This window comes from Lissotriton vulgaris, chromosome 6 (assembly GCF_964263255.1).
Source record: "Lissotriton vulgaris chromosome 6, aLisVul1.2, whole genome shotgun sequence".
Classification (NCBI taxonomy): Eukaryota; Metazoa; Chordata; class Amphibia; order Caudata; family Salamandridae; genus Lissotriton; species Lissotriton vulgaris.
This window is the reverse complement of record NC_141694.1, coordinates 133,057,468-133,073,677: the sequence shown is the minus strand read 5'-3', so window position 1 is coordinate 133,073,677 and position 16,210 is coordinate 133,057,468. Positions and strand designations below refer to the sequence as shown.

Here is a 16,210-nt window from a genome sequence, read left to right as displayed (position 1 = left end):
TATGTACCGCATAACACATGGGCAGGTGAGCATGTAAATGCATTGCTTGGTGTTGCAGTAGGTGTGTCTCTTTTGCGTCCATTTGAAATTAGGTAGTAGAGTCTGCTCTTTAGTAGCGGTGGTTAATGGGCATGCAACATATGAACCACAGGGATAGTGCCCAGTCACTGCTGGCATACCCAATAAGGTCCTCTGGTTGGCGATATTGTTTTTTTTAGGTCTGGTATGTACCAGTGAGTCTTTGAGGTTGCGAGTCCTCTCGTACGCAAATCTGGGTTTCGGAAGATTTTAATCCCCTGTGTTCAAGATCAGCCAGTGTTTGAGGATTATCTTCTTGATTCTTGTGGAGTCTGGGATGAAGGACGTCACACATGTGATAGAATCAGTCAATGGTTTAGACCGGGGTTCCAGTAGTGCCTCCCTCGTGTTGTTCCTGGCCCTTTAAAGTGAGTTACTGATATGTCTCTCAGGGTAGCCCCTAGCCATGAGGTTAGATGCCAAGGTAGTGGCCTCTGTCTTGTAGTCAGCGAGTGTGGTGCAATTGCGCCTAATCCTTAAAAACCTTTGGAATAAAAGTTTGGTTAGGACTAACTGACCTATTTTAATTCACGTATCTTCTTTACATCTACCCACACTAGGCCCCTCACCCCCACTGCACCCACCGGCTGGAACAAAAGATCCCCGAATAAGAGCCCCGGTTCTGGGTGCCCGCCAGGTATTGCAGCGCCGACCTGGCGAGGGGCAGGCTCAAATGATGAAGCAGGACACCTAGCTTAGTAGGTGTGTGAGAGCCCTAGTTCCTACAAGGAGAATTCCCTCTCCTCACTACACATATCATCAGCCTCCCTTTGACCACACTACCCTTTCTTGCCCTTGACCTTCCAACACATTTACACTGAGGAACTCAGTACTCTCTTTGTATCACAGTGACACAGTGGTGCCAGGGATGGCTGATAGTATTGCTTGTCTTCAAACTCATCATCATCATTTTACGAGCAGCACTGATGACTGTACACTGCTCCGTAAATCCCATCATCCTCCTCTTCATCCTCTTCAGATTCCAGAAGGTCCAACAAATGCGGCGGAGGTAATGGAGAATTTACTTTAGAACTGCAGTTTGTGAACAGGTACTGGCTTACCCTTTTGTGAGTGAGTAGAATGAGTACATGTCCATTCCTAACACTCCCTTAAACTCTCTGTGGAGTTGTTAGTACTCCCTTAGGAAAGTGGAACTTAGAACTTATGTGGTGGTGATGGAATGTTTATCTTTGACTGTAAAGGGGAGTTGGCTCTGGAGAGCTGGGATTGTAAGCTGGAGGTATCTGAAGACAGTCTTTGAAGAATAAAGAGCAAATTTCTACATACTGCCTGTGTGGATCTCTACATAACTGGCGACAAGTTGAACCATATCTGTGCAAGGGACAGACAAGTGATACCACCGTCCCTGAATACACTGGAAATTTCTATCCAAATTTTAATGCTCAATCACGGAATCCTACACTGCATCTACAAGTTAATGCTATCTTCATGTGCCAAAGAAATACTTGTTGTCATCGTGCTATGATAGACAAGCATCTGTGTAAGGAAACAGCCTTATGATAGAGGCAGTATGACTGTGGCAAATATTTTTTTAGTTTCTTTTTCCAGTACTCATGCAGTTTTTGTCGGAACAAAAATTTGATGTTTATGCAAGAGCGGGACAAATATTTGGCTAAATTATTACTATCTTCTAGAGTGCACAGTATTGTAAATGATTCACTGCCCATTAGCCCTGTGATCATTCTTCCTGCTAGTTACAAGTCCAGTGAAGTTACAGAGAAAAAGACCCATTGTTCACTGGTTAGAGGAACACTCACCAAATCAATCTTCCAAGTCACTTTATTTTGGGAAATTGGGATCTATGTGTTGGTGTAACTCTAGTTTCAGTGCTACCATACCTTTTTGAGGTTTGTGTTTTATACACACAAATCCTTCACACTTTCAGGTGTCTTTTAAGCAGATAGTTAAATGCTAGGGTAAATACAGTTTTAGTTAAAACAGAAAAATCCCCAATAAGTGACACTGAGTTAAGGGGCTCACCACACTCCTTTTTTTCAAGAACGGGGCAGGTTATGGATCGCTATGATGAATATCTGTCTTTACTGGAAAATTTTGGAAAAGGGATACATTTCCCCTAAAAACAACTCCTGACTACTTTTCTCAGACATTCTGATGGTGACATTAAGAGTTCAACAGATGTGCTTAAATAGAAGTCAAGCAAGAGAGCAGAAGAAAGAATATACTTATCAGTTGCAGATTATTTTGAAATTCTCTTCTCTTCCTGCTCCAGCGACCTAAAAGACGTACTCTAATTTTCTTACTTCTTCGGATACTGATATTGACTCTTGTCCGCACTTTATGTCTGAGTCCGTTTTGTTCTACAATTAGAGGCATGAGCCTTGACAAAGCTCCTGCTTTATTCCAGCGCCAGTGAAAAGTTTCAACTTGGACACTACAAACAATGTACTGGCTTTAAAGGTGAACCCCTAAAGACTTTTGCTAATGTCTGAAATTAGACTTCACAACTATTGCCCAAAACATTTTTAATAAGACCCAAGACTGCCCCAGTCTGTCAAAGCAAGATTAACCTAGTTTCTATTCCTAATTCACAGATACATACATGTTATGATGCAAACAATTTACTCATAGTAGACACCCATTAGCAAGAGACTTTTGAGCTTCCTCCCATTTGCAAAACTGCAATGAAGGAAGACACTACCAAGGATCTTGTGCTTTGAGACATCATGATCCGTACAGTTTTTAACGTCACACTGCTTGGCACTATGAACTAATGAATTGAGATACATAAACTTCCTATGCATGCAGAGTTTTGCACAGAGTGTAGTTAAATCAGTCACTGCTAATGTACCTGCCAGGGAAGCTAATCATCTAAATCTTGTTACTGATGTAGTTGCCAATAAATATCATCCAGCCAAATCCTGGAACCAAATGTTTATCTGCAGAAGATAGCTACCTTTGGAACAGATGTGATCTTGTCTAACATGGAGTCTGTGAGCAACAAATAAACCTTGAAGCACTTACCTTTCCAACTGGCAGCAAGTAAATCATGGCTTGAAAAAGAACCCAAAGAAGGCATATGCCAAACACGTTCAAATCCCACAAGGTTTCTACTGCTGGGATCGCTGGAGGAAAAGCCATAATGCTAACATCTTTCTGGCCAACCATTAGAAGAAGTGAAAAGACAGTGGCAGGCAAAATTAAAGTCAAGAAGAAAGCTCCTAAAAAGAAGTACAATAAACAGGAATCAGGATAAAATATATAAACGTCACACAACTGTTAACAATACAACTGATGTGGGTACGAGGTTTTATTAACACACTTACTATTTTATCTCACACACTGATAGCTGCTGCTCAATAGTGCTAAAGCTTTTTGTTTCAAACTTCCCAAACATACATATTTATTGAACAGGTGGGCATTTGTACTCCTATTTGTGTTGTCATTTCAGATACGTTTGCTTTTTTAGTATCCACCTTTACATTTTTCCATTTCTTTGCTTTATGTTGCTTCCTCAGACTCAGGAACCACTAATTATAGCAGGACGACTTTAAGTCCACCAAAAAACATTGGTATGTCACCTTATTTTATAAATCACAACTAAGATTCTATCTTCTGTAAAGTTTTCCATTTTATTGAGAAGTTTCAAATGTTTCTAATAAACCAATAAGCAGGTCTAAACTGCAAAGTTTTGTGTGGCATACTGCTTACCTAATTTTCCTCCAAACTCTAGATCTTTTGTATTTCCTGTGGGTTTCTCAAGATATTTCTCTTCTCTTTGCTCCAGTTCCTTTGTTTTAATTTCTTCTTTTCGTGGACGTAGCGAATACTGAAATAACACCGGATTCCTTTCTGCTTCCTGGTCATACGTTGACTGTGAAAAAAAATAAAATGTTTTATAAATAAAATGTATAAACAATATGTAAGGTACCATGCACGCTAGAATAGAAAACCTCTCTCATTCTTTTCAACTAAAAGCTTTTTGATAGGGGGCTAACGTGGCAGGGGTCGCCAGAGTGCTACTTGGAAGATTATCCATCTGAGCAGACAGCATTGTTTTTATTACAAAGATGAGCAAACATCATTGTCAATAAACTACCAGGTTTACAGTCAAAACTACAGCAAAAGATATTTGAAAAGTGTAGCAGACACTCTTGAAGGATCTTAATAGTGACTTGAATGACATATTGAGAAAGGTGACAATGTTCCTTACATGCAATCCTTGCATTGGGGCTTCAGTGTGGCCCCAACAAAAAGACACTATGTTCCTTGGGTGGGGCAAGGGCATCCACCATTGACTGGATGGGCCTCAGGGGATGGGATTCCGGGGACCAAAATCGGATCCGGGAGGGGAGCCATGATGGGGGAAGAGGACCGAAGTCCTTGCACAGCGAGGGTTTTGCTGCATGCAGGGAGTTGGCCACAGGACCTGCGGACAATCCCCTGCTGCATTGAAAAAAACATCAAAAGTCACAGAAAAAAAACAGGGACGTTATAGTTACAAAATATAATTTGGAAAATCTAGCAAAATCACCAAAACAAAGGTTACTGGGACGCTATAGTTCGGTTTACAATTTTCACACACAAAACCATAGAAATTCAGCAGTTGACCTGTGCCCCAAGGTAACAAAAACTCACGCCGTCAACATGCACTGCTAATTAATTACCCCACAAATTACATCACCCATAGCATTTTCTATGACTTCATTGATAATATCTGTAAACTCAAGAATAAATCCCGGGGAGGAGCTTCGCGCGCATCCGAGATGGCCACGTGAGCACAGGGCTCCAGAGACCCTCGCCGCCTTCCACATATATCCTGATTACGAAGACGGGTTATTGGAGATGAAACTCAGCTGATATATTAGCTGCTTTCAAAAATTGATTCGGACTTTGGGAACCGTAACTACGACACCCTGAACTTTTGAGGCCTACCCCATGGCGACGCCTGGGGCTTGAGTCGTTGAGACGCCCAGGCACAAGTTGAACAACAACGGCCAGCGGGGCTCTGCTCATTACCTTGGAGTTAACTTTTGGTTTTGTTTCTGGGTCTTTGGCCATATCCCACCTCTAGATCGATCTGGTTGCCCGAGGTCTGTCAGAATTCTGTGACTCCACTGTGTGCCAACGGTCGCGAAAGACGATGTGCTGAGCTGTTGGCGCCTGCTTTTGAGGACTCCGGTGGGTCGACAGGGATGGGCCATTCTCACAGGCCCCTCGGGGGCACAATGCCCAACATGGCGGGCAGGCCCGACAACGAGAAGCGAAAAACCAAGACACCTCTTCGGGGGGGAATCGTTCAAACGAATGTCATGGATCGATACACCCATCCCAAGGGGTCCCCCGGTGGTATCACTAAGACCCTAGATGAAGCAAGGGAGGACCCGACTGCGTCGATCGATCTGACTCTACAGGATGTCATGGGCGCCATCGCTGGTATTAAGACTTCCATTGGCCAGCAATATGAGGCTCTCGCCCTTAAGCTCAACACCGTGGCCATTGACGTCAACTTGATTAGAGCCGACTTATCGAAGACTAATGAGAAGGTCAAATCCTTAGATCTGAAGACCTCCAGCCTCACGACTGACGTTTCCGATTTACAGACGGAGGTCGGCAATTTGCGATCCTCCAACGATCTCATGGCTCGTTGACTGGACGATTTTGAAAATAGGGCCAGACGCAATAATGTACGTATTATTGGGTTCCTGAAAAATCGGAAAATCCAGCTACAGATCTCCTTGTGGAAGATCTCATCTTAAATTACCTCGCCCCCAAAGGCCTAAGTAAATTCTTTGCTGTGGAAGGTGCGCACCGAGTGCCAGGTGGTAAGCCGAAGCCGGGTGCTCCTCCGAGGACGATTATCGCCAGACTTTTCAACTTTAGAGACAGGGACGCTATTCTGCAGACGTCTCGGACAGGCGGCCCCGTGAAGTTTGAAAACGCAACGGTGAGCTTCTACCCAGACTTTACCCAGAGGCAGAGGATGGGGTTTCAGGGGGTGAAACGACGATTGAGAGACATGGATTTGAAATACGCGATGCTATTTCCAACCAGGCTCCGTGTTGAATACGAGGACCGGACGTTTTTCTTTGATCGTCCTGAGAGCGTGAGTGACTGGCCGGACACATTACCAATGCGGAGCGATCGAACGGAACACTCAGGTGGAGCGGAGGGTGGCGTGCCGGAGCAAGAATGACAATGACAATGTGGTTCCTGATTTCCGAACAATTATCATACCTTACAGCTGGTTTGACATCTATCATACTTAAGCGATTCATGGTGACATACCCGGGGGGAGTGGGACTCTTTCCTCCTCTGGGTTTCTTTTTGTAGACTAGTTTAATGTTAGGGCGACAGGCACACTGCAAGTTGGGGTGGCTTTTGAGTCTAACACAGGGGTGCAGGGTGGGGGGTACTGTAACAGGTATATGTTTAGGGGTGGAGGGGGGAGTTTGGGTATGTTTTGTTTTTTCTCAAGGCAACGGATTGTTCTATGCTCGGATCTGGGTACTGTGTTCGCTATGGGGTGGTTTCTGCGTTCATTTCTGGGATGGGGTAGTGGGTTGAAACTACTGTGTTGGAATGTAAATGGGTTGGGGGACAGGATAAAGCTGGGAGTAGTGTTGCAACTACTGAGACGCCTCTCCCCTGATGTTGTGTTGTTGCAGGAGACGCACTTGATTGGAAAACTTGTCACGCTATGAATCGGCGAGGATATCATCTCGCTGCACACTCTGGGTTCACTACTGGCTCTAGGGGCGTGGGCATCCTAGTCAAAAACTCTCACCTTGGAAATAGACGATGTGATCCTTGATGAAAGGGGGCGATATGCGGCTCTCACAGGGAGGTGGGAGGGGAGGACTATCTCGTTGATTTCTATATATGTCCCGCCCGGTCTACAGACCTCGACTTTTGCTGAGCTTGGGCGTGTGGTATTGGGGCGTCCGGATGGTATCCTGCTGATTGGCGGAGATTTCAATTCGGTAGTCTCCGGTGGTGTAGATCGCTGCCCCCCGAGAGACCTCCCTAGGTCACAGTCTTGGTTAAGTGGGTTTTTGGAGACACTGGGTTTGGTAGATTGTTGGAGATCGATGCATCCGGGACAGGTACAATACACCTTCCATTCCGGGGCCCACGGTAGTCTCTCTTGACTTGACCATCTTTTGATGCCGGCGGCACAGGCCTCCTCTGTCAGGGAAATCAGGCATTTGGCCCGGGGTATATCAGATCACTCCCCACTATGGCTCCAGATCGGCACTAGTGTGGGTGTCGAGGGACGAGTTGCCCCGATCAATCCCTGGTACCTTCGCAACCCCAAAACTCGTGCTGAATTGATTAAGTCCGTGGATCAGTACTTTGCTGAGAACGAGGGGTCTGTGTCCTCTTCTGTGTTACTGTGGGAGGCATTCAAGACAGTTATCCGAGGTCAGACATTATTGTTAATCGCTGGTGCCAAGAAAAATAAAAATGAGGAGGTGGTCCGTTTAGAGACCGAAATAACTGAGCTAGAAAGCGATCTGGAACTAGGTGTGACTCGTAACAAACTTCATGCCCTTAGTCTCAAACAACTGGATTATACGGCCCTAGTGACGGATGCCGCCAAAGTTATGAGCAGAGAGCAGCAGGGCAGACTGTATGATGTGGGTGACAAAAAAAGGGAAATTGATTGCTTGGCTGGATAAAAAGGAGAGGGCGTGTGGTTCCTGTGATTGAGAAACTGGATGGAGTGTGTGTGACTGACCCGACTGAGATTGTCGAGTGTTTTGCGGATCATTTCCGAGAGGTGTATACCTCAGTCTCCGATAGACCGGAGGAGGACTCCCATCTTTTGCTGCGTGACATTACGTTGCCCCGTCTATCGGATTCAGATAGGGACCTAATGGACGCTGCATTCTCAGCTGACGAGGTAGCCCTCGCTATTCGCTCTCTGCGCTCCGGCAAAGCTATGGGCCCCAACGGTCTTCCCAGCGAACTTTACTAGTTGCGTTCTGACAAAATGGCGCCGTATCTCCGAGATATGTTTCTAGAGTCGCGAGACATCGGCTCCCTTCCTCGAGATCAGCGTCTTCCTACCATCGTGGTGATTCACAAGGAGGGGAAACCGCAAGATCGCTGTGCGTCCTACAGGCCCATTTCGCTTTTAAACGCAGAACCAAAGATTCTCGCTAAGTTGCTCGCCAACCGCTTGATAAAAGTAATTAGTGACTTGATCCACCCGGATCAGTCCGGTTTCATCCCACACCGCAATACAGCACTTAACCTGAGGCGCTTGCACGGTGTTCTCGCGAGGGTAGAGTCGTTGCGTGAGCCGGCCATTTTGGCTTCCTTGGACGCTACGATGGCCTTTGATACGGTGGAGTGGCCGTACCTCTGGTCTGCTCTTGCGAAATTTGGTTTTGGTCCTGGTTTCGTTGGCTGGGTAAAACTTTTGTATGAGGAGCCATTGGCACAGGTGGTAGTGAATGGTCGTGTGTCTAAGCCTTTTGTTCTTGGTAGGGGTACGCGGCAGGGCTGTCCGTTGTCCCCACTTCTTTTTGTCCTTGCCTTGGAGCCTCTGGCTGCGTTGGGAGCCGTCGATGAAGGGTATACGGTGGAACCCGGAGTTCGAGGATCGTATATCGCTTTATGTAGATGACATTTTGTTGTACCTCACGTCCACTCGTAAGTCGTTGAATGTATTGTTTGATGTGCTTACCTCGTTTGGAAGGAGCTCTGGCATGGTGATTAGTTGGACCAAGTCCTGTGTGTATGTGCTTTGGGGTGATGCCCCCCCTTTACCACGCGGATGTCCCATCCAGGTGTCGCAGACGGGATTTAAGTACTTGGGGATTTTCATAACATTAGATCCCGTGGCTCGTTACAATCGTAACCTGCTCCCTCCTCTTCAGAGGTTAAATTCCGACGTTGCGGGCTGGCTCAGGTTACCGCTTTCTCCACTTGGGCGCGCAGCTCTTTTTAAAATGATGTCCTTACTGCAATTTCTATACGCGCTCCAGAATACCTTTGATGTAGTTCTGGCGAGCTATTTTTGGGAGGTGGAAAGCCTGCAGAGACGATTGATCTGGGATGGACGCTCGCGTATTGCCCTCGCCAAACTCACACTTCCCTGGTATGACGGAGGTATAGCCCTTCCGGATATCAGGCGATATTACTGGGCCTCTCAGTTGGGAGCGATCAACCATGGAATGTACCGACCTGCCTCTAATCCTGCATTCGAGATGGATAAGTACTTGTTACCGGGTGGGGACTTTTACAGGGCCCTTTATTCCAAGGCAGTGGGAAGGGAGCTCTCGGGACCTACCAAGATAGCAGTACGAGTGTGGCATGATGTGAATGCGGCACTGGGATGGAGGGATCGACTGACCCGTGCGACTCCGCTTTACGCGTCTGAAAGACTGGGTTGCCTGTGGAAGATGAAAGGATTTGAAAAGTGGGACATGATTGGTATCAGTAGGGTGAGTGATCTGTGGGTCAAGGGTAAAATCAAGACCTTCGTGGCACTGAAGGTGGAGTATGAGCTGAGTGATAGGGAATTCTTCCGTTATGCACAGATTACCCACGCATTGAGCTCGGTATTTCCTTAGGGTACCGACATCCCCGAATCCTCCCCATTAGAAGACCGAGTGCTTTACGGATACGTTCCCGACAGCACTATCTCTTGATATACAAGAAACTGATTAATAATCGAACGGATCTGTTGGTGCGGCTCAGGGAGGTTTGGACCAGCGACGGTTTGGAGCTGGACGTCGAGGACTGGCAGTCGGCGCTATCCTCGCATAAAGAGGTCGCGATTCCGGCCCGTCTCCGACTCGTTCAGCTTAAAATCCTACATCGGATATACGTCACTGGCCCGCGCCTGATGCATATGGGTTATTCAGGGGATGGGTTATGTAAGCGTGGTTGTAGGTGGTGGTAATCTGGAATTGTGTACATGCTGTGATGGAAAGAGTCACGGGGTGGCTTTATTGCCTGAAGCTAGGCGTTGCCTGTTGAATGTCTGGGAACCGAATGACTATTATGTGGCGCAGACGCAGTGGGCGACCCTTCGGAATATGATCGCCAAGAGAGACATCGCGCAGTTGTGGGGCTCCCAGCGGCCGCCGACGGTTTTGGCATGAAAGGAGAACATGGACTGGTGTATGTTTAGGGAGAAGACTGTGTATGTGGCACGGGGTAGACCCGGGAAATGGAATAACATTTGGAGCCAGTGGAACTCCTACGGTGGAAATAGATGCACGCCTCCTTTCGTGGAGACCCCGGAAGGTTCCCTTTCCCCCTGATCCGGCATTACAAGTTGTGTGTAATTTTATGTTTACTGATTTTGTTTCCCCACTTGCCCCCCCCCCCCCTTTTGCACCACCGACGTCTGTATTACACTGTCATGCAGTTGCACTCCTCCTTGAACACATGTCCGAAAGTATTGTCTCATTGCCTTGTGTATTGGTTATTTTTCTTCAATAAATAAAAATTATACCAAAAAAAAAAAAAAAGAATAAATCCCTATGGAGTTGCTGTTCATTCACAGGTTGCATATATACACACACTCTCACAGTCGTCATACATCCCCCACAATCCTGATTGAGCCAGATGCCACATGGGTGGCACGTGGTTGTGTGGGGGGGGAGAGATAGAGAGGGAGAGAAAGAGCTTATAAAGAGGGTAAAGCATATAGAGAGGGTAAAAAAGTGCCAGATTATATTTATTTGACATTATTTTTAAAAGTTACAAAACAAGAAATTCATGTCATTATTAAAAAAAAGCCATAGAAAGTATTCCACAAATCTTTATTTGAAAGGAAAAGGGAAGGCAATATGAGACACTGTTAATCAATAGGTTGTATTCAAAGAATAACACAAAACTGGCACTGTGCCTTTAAGAGCCTCACAAGACCAACTGTATCTGATCATGCCTCACATGTGGCAGCTGGTCGGGTCATTTTTATGGAAATTAGGAATCCTGAGTCCAGATTTTTTTGAGAGATGCAATAGTTCCCGTCCAGGGAGGTGGGTGGATTGCTTATGACTTTAATGAGGATTCCCCTGGAAGAGAACTATAATTAAATCCAAGCAATGCATCCTTCTCTTCCAGGGGATCCTCATCAATAGTCATAAGCATTGAATAGAATAGAGAGCCCAACCCCCAAAGCGCAAACTTGATAAAACAAGAAAAGCTCCAACAATTAACCAAAAAGATTCCTCAAAAAAGCCTGTCTTCCTAGAGTATCTGATTTAGCATCTGAATACAGACAATAATGCCTAATGTAGCGGCTTTACAAATTTCAGGAATAGGTACATTCCTTAATAGAGCTGCAGTCGCAGCTTTTCCCCTTGTAGCGTGTACCCCAGGTCTAGCAGGTAAGTATTTTGTAGCTAGCCCGTGAGAAACTATTAATCTAGAACTAGTTTTAGAGGATGGTAAACCTGTTCTCACCAAACAATAGTCAACAAAAAGGTGATCGGATTTCCTGATAGCTTGGTTTTATCCAAGTACTATTTTAGTACTCTTCTACTATCCAGAGAATGGAACAACCTTTCTGCTGGATTGGAGGGGTTTGGAATGAAAGTAGGTAGTAAGATATTTCTGTTAATGTGAAAGTATGTAACTACCTTTGGAAGAAAACTGTGATGAGTTCTCATCACTACTCTATTGGAATGAAAAACTGTGTACAGCTCTTCAGAACACAGGGCTTGAATTTCACCTACCCTATGGGTTGAAGTAATGGGAACAACAAAAGCTGCTTTCCATGTGAGATGCTGCAAAGAGTCGTTATGTATTGGATAAAATGGGGGGTCCCATCGGTTTTGAAAGGACAATATTAAGTTCCCATGGAGGAGAGGGTGCCATAACTGGAGAAGATTTTCTACAGACTCTAATGGCCGCAGGATGGACTGTAAGTCAGTAATTCTTTATTTGATTATAAATAACCATAAAATTACAAAGTTAAAACCACCATTGATACATCACTCTAGTCATAAAACAAAAATCCAATAGATAAGTATACAATTTTTAATGAAAATCTATGTAATCCATATTCTTTAAAATTATGAGCATAGACTCAGGAGTCTCCCAGGGTCAGGTAGGTACAGTTGGTACATCCTCAGCGGCACAGGGCCAGCTGGGTGCAGAGGTAGTTAGGTCCAATGTTATCCAATGAGAGGAAGGAGGACTTTGGTTGGTGGCTGCTGGCAAGCAGGTCACGCAGCTGTGGGAGCTGGGCTCCGGGTCACTTGCTCAGGGCAAATGGGGAAGTAGGTTAGGACCAGGGTTGCACTGCCAGGGGCACTCGGGCGGCTGGGTGCAGGGGGCTTTTGAGCCGTCGGGCGCTCAATGTTAGTCAATGGAGATCTTGGAAGGTGAACAAAGGCTGCAGGCTCGGGACGGAGACTCTTCAGGAGCGACAAACACTTCAAGGGGTAAGTTGGGATCTTGGAGGATAGGTAGACACCCAGGAGTTGGGCACTGGGGCCCCGGGGGCACCGGGTGCAGGGGTGTCTTTTGACATCGGGAAATATTACCCTCTGCTGGTCGCGGTTGGAGGGGCCTCCTGTTGTGAGATTGCAGGCGTCGTCTGGGTCGTCGAGGAGGGTCTTTGTGCACTGGATTTCAGGTCACAATCGCCGGGGGGATGTCCTCAGGGTCTTTGTCCACTCGGCCACAGGCCGGGCTCGGCGGGTGCAGAGTGAGCTGGATTTGCGTTTCCTGGCTGGCACCAGGGGTATTGCTGTTTGAGCAGAACCAATGCTCATGGGAGTCCCAGTCTTTAAGAGGTTCAAGGCAAGCAGGTCCTCCGGGGCTGTCAAGGTTGCTGTCCGCAGGAGACGCTGGGATTTCGCAGGAGCAGGTTCAAGGATCAACAGGCCTGTAGGGCTGGGGCCAAGTCAGTTGGTGTTGTCTTCTTGTTAGCAGCTGCACGGCAGGTCTTCTTCTTCTTGTTCTTTCTTGTTTTCGAATTGGGATCTGAGGAAGGAAAGTTCGGGGTGCCCCTAAATACTAAATTTAGGGGCGTTACAGGTAGGGGAAGGGAAGGGACCAATAGGTCCCTGTCCTGGGGTGACTACACCCCCTATCCTGCTCCTCTCCTGTGGGAGGGGGACAGGAGCCTATCTCTGATTGGGCAGGGCTCCCGATCCTCAAGTTGTGCTGCCTCTCCCACCTGAGGGGTGGAGTTGGCACAGGCTGGCACACCCCCTTTCCTCACGTAGGGTTTCCCGCCAGTCTTACAGCCAGAGTGGGGTCAGAACCGGTGGGGGACAGTTGCTGAGTACAGCAAGTGGCCTGGAGAAGCTCACAAAGGCGGCATGCCTTTGAAGCTTCCCCCTGCCCATCCTGGGGAAGAAGATCTAGCACCTCGCCCAGGATGTGCATTGTTACAGGCCCAGGAGAGCTGGGGCTCTCCACCCAGGGATCCAGCAACATGTCTGCTATGTGGCAGCCTAGGCAGCCTCTCAGACAAGACGTGGAGTGTAGGTTAGGTTTCAGGGGGCATCTCTAAGATGCCCTCTGTAGTGCATTTTACATTAAATCCCACACTGGCATCAGTGTGGGTTTAATGTGCTGAGAAGTTGGATATCAAACTTGTCAGTCTGCAGTGTATTATGGTGCTGTGGAATTTGTAATGACAATCTCCCAGCACCATATACTCTTATGACAACACTGCACTTACAGTGCCCAGGAATGGCCCTGGATACTGTAGGGGCACATGGCTCATGCACCTGTGCCCACACCACTGGCATAGTGCACCCAGCTAGAGGGGTGACTGAGGTATGCCAGGGCAGTGGGTTTGTGGGCATGGCACACAGGGATGTGTGCCATGTCGACTCTCTGTTTTGTTCTGCACCAAGTCACTCTGTGTGTGTCAAGGTGCAGGGCCCTTAAGGGTGGCACAATAAGTGCTGCAGCCTTTAGGGTTCTTCTCTGGTCACGGTGCCCTGGGTACCTAGGGTACCATTTACTAGGGACTGACCTGTGGCCAGAGATGCCAATTGGGTTTAGGTTTCAACACAGTTTTAGGGAAGAACACAGGCCCTGGGTACCTGGTTAGCAGGAACTCAGGGCACACTCAGTCAAAGTACATCAGCCATTCAGCAAAAGTGGGGGCATACCATGCCAGAAAGATGGCACTTTGTCACAGCTTTGAGCTCCAACAGGTTGATGTGGAGAAGGCGTTGCTCGGGCTGCCAGAGGCCGCTCACCTGAAGGTCTTGTAACACAGCTCCCCAGCCTTCTAGAGAGGCATCTGTTGTAAGTATTAGAGGAGCTGGAGTGACTGTGAAGGTGAGACCCTGAGAGATATTGTCTCTGATCGTCCACCAGCTGGCCGCCTCTTTCATACGGTGATTTATCATTACTGACGGAAACAGTTTGCAACAAGTTGTTTCCAGAATAGGCCCTAGAAACTTGGCCGACCTGGACGGGCAGAGGACTGATTTTTCCTTGTTGAGCAGAAGCCCCAGGTGAGTGAAGAGTCGAGTGCATCTTTCGACGGTTTCTGATGCTGCTTGAGAAGCTGGAGCTTTCACAAATCAGTCGTCCAGGTAAGGGAAAACCTGTAGAGTCTGTTTTCTGAGAAACGCTGCGACTGGGGCTAAGACCTTCGTTAATATCCGTGGTGCGGATCTGAGTCCGAAAGGCAGGACCTTGAATTGGAAGTGGCTCTTGGCTACTGTAAAGCGTAAAAACTTCTTGTGGGTAGGGTGGATGGGAACATGGAAATATGCGTCCTCTAGGTCCAGGGTGGCCAGGTAATCTCCGGGATTGAGGAGCCGCAAAATGTCCCGGAGAGACACCATCCGAGAGAACAGCTTCATGAGATAGGTGTTTAGCTCCCTCGGGCCTAAAATGGGGCGCCATTTTTCTACGGTTTTGTGAACGAGAGAGAACCAGAATAGAATCCCTGCCCCACTGAGATGGAGGCACCAGCTCTATCGCTCCTTTGAGAAGTAGTTGGTGGGCTTCTAGACGTAGAAAGTGTAGATGTTTCAATTTTGTGGCGTGAAGGGCTCTGGATGGTGGGAGATGTTGAAACTCCAGTGTATGACCTGACAAGACGATATCGAGGACCCACCGGTCCGATGTTATTAGTTGCCAATTGTGGAAGTATTGTGATACCCTGCCCCCCACTGGTGTAACAGGGGATGCAGTAAGAAGAGCCGGAAAGTTGCTACTGGCGCTTAAAGGAATCCCTTCCCTGTCGCCCTTGTCGTCCTCTAGAGGATGGTCGAGAGAAAGACGACGCTTGGCCTTGCCGCTGTGAATATTGAGGTCTGTAAGACTGAGAGGGCTGCGAATAGGAAGAATAGCGCTGTTGTTGGTATCCAGCCCTGTATGAAGAAAAACCTTGTCCTCTCGCTCCCCGAATTTATCTCGCTACCCGGTAAGGAACCTTGCGGTATTGCAGAGTCCCAAGGCACTTTGCAGTCTCCGTGTCCTTCTTTATATCCTGCAGCGCATCCTCAATGTGCTTTCCAAATAGCATCTCCCCATCGAACGGAAGATCCAGGATCTTGTTTTGGACTTCCGGACGAAACCAGGTGGCCCGAAGCCAGTCTTGCCGCCAAAGGACTGCTGCTCCCGCGAGAGATCGGAAAGCTGTAGTAGCAATGTCCATCGCACAATCAATTTCAGAGGATGAACGTTCTCCCTCTTGTAAGATCTTCTTGGCTTCGGCCTTTGCGTCCTCGGGTAGCTGGTCTAAATACGGGGATTGATCACACCATATCTGGCGATCATATCGTCCAAGAATAGCCAAAACATTGGCCACTCTGAGCAGGAGGCTGGACATAGAAGAAAACCTCTTGCCAACGTAATCTAGTCGTCTTCCCTATTTTATCCGGTGGTGTGGTAAGAGATGCCGCTGGATTCTTTGATTTCCTTTGGGCCGCTTGTGAAATTACAGAGTCTAGTTTCGGCTGGCTGACCAAATAAGCAGGACGATCCTCTGGAGCTTTGTATTTCTTTTCCAGTCCGGGAAGAACAGGCATGACCGTTGCTGGTGACTTCATAACCTTTATTCCCTCATCCCAGACATGGCTCACTCTTGGGATAGATCGAACAGACTTCCTGTAAGGTTCTTTGAAGTCATATAAGAAAGATTCCGATTGTACCGATAGAATGGGCAGAACGAAACGCTTTGAAGCTTTTTCCAATAAATTGT

The 16,210-nt window shown here is 47.3% G+C and overlaps 1 protein-coding gene across 2 annotated transcripts in view; it reads right to left on the bottom strand.

Moving 5' to 3' along the window:
• The window catches only part of LBR (lamin B receptor), a 704,650-nt gene that overhangs the window by 459,375 nt on the left and 229,065 nt on the right, over positions 1–16,210 (bottom strand). For both annotated transcript variants that reach the window (XM_086926155.1, XM_086926154.1), the window contains 2 exons: positions 3,769–3,931; positions 3,082–3,278 (listed from right to left, as the gene is read on the bottom strand). In XM_086926155.1, coding sequence (XP_086782281.1) covers positions 3,082–3,278; positions 3,769–3,931 — 360 coding nt within the window. The remainder of the gene's footprint in view (positions 1–3,081; positions 3,279–3,768; positions 3,932–16,210) is intronic.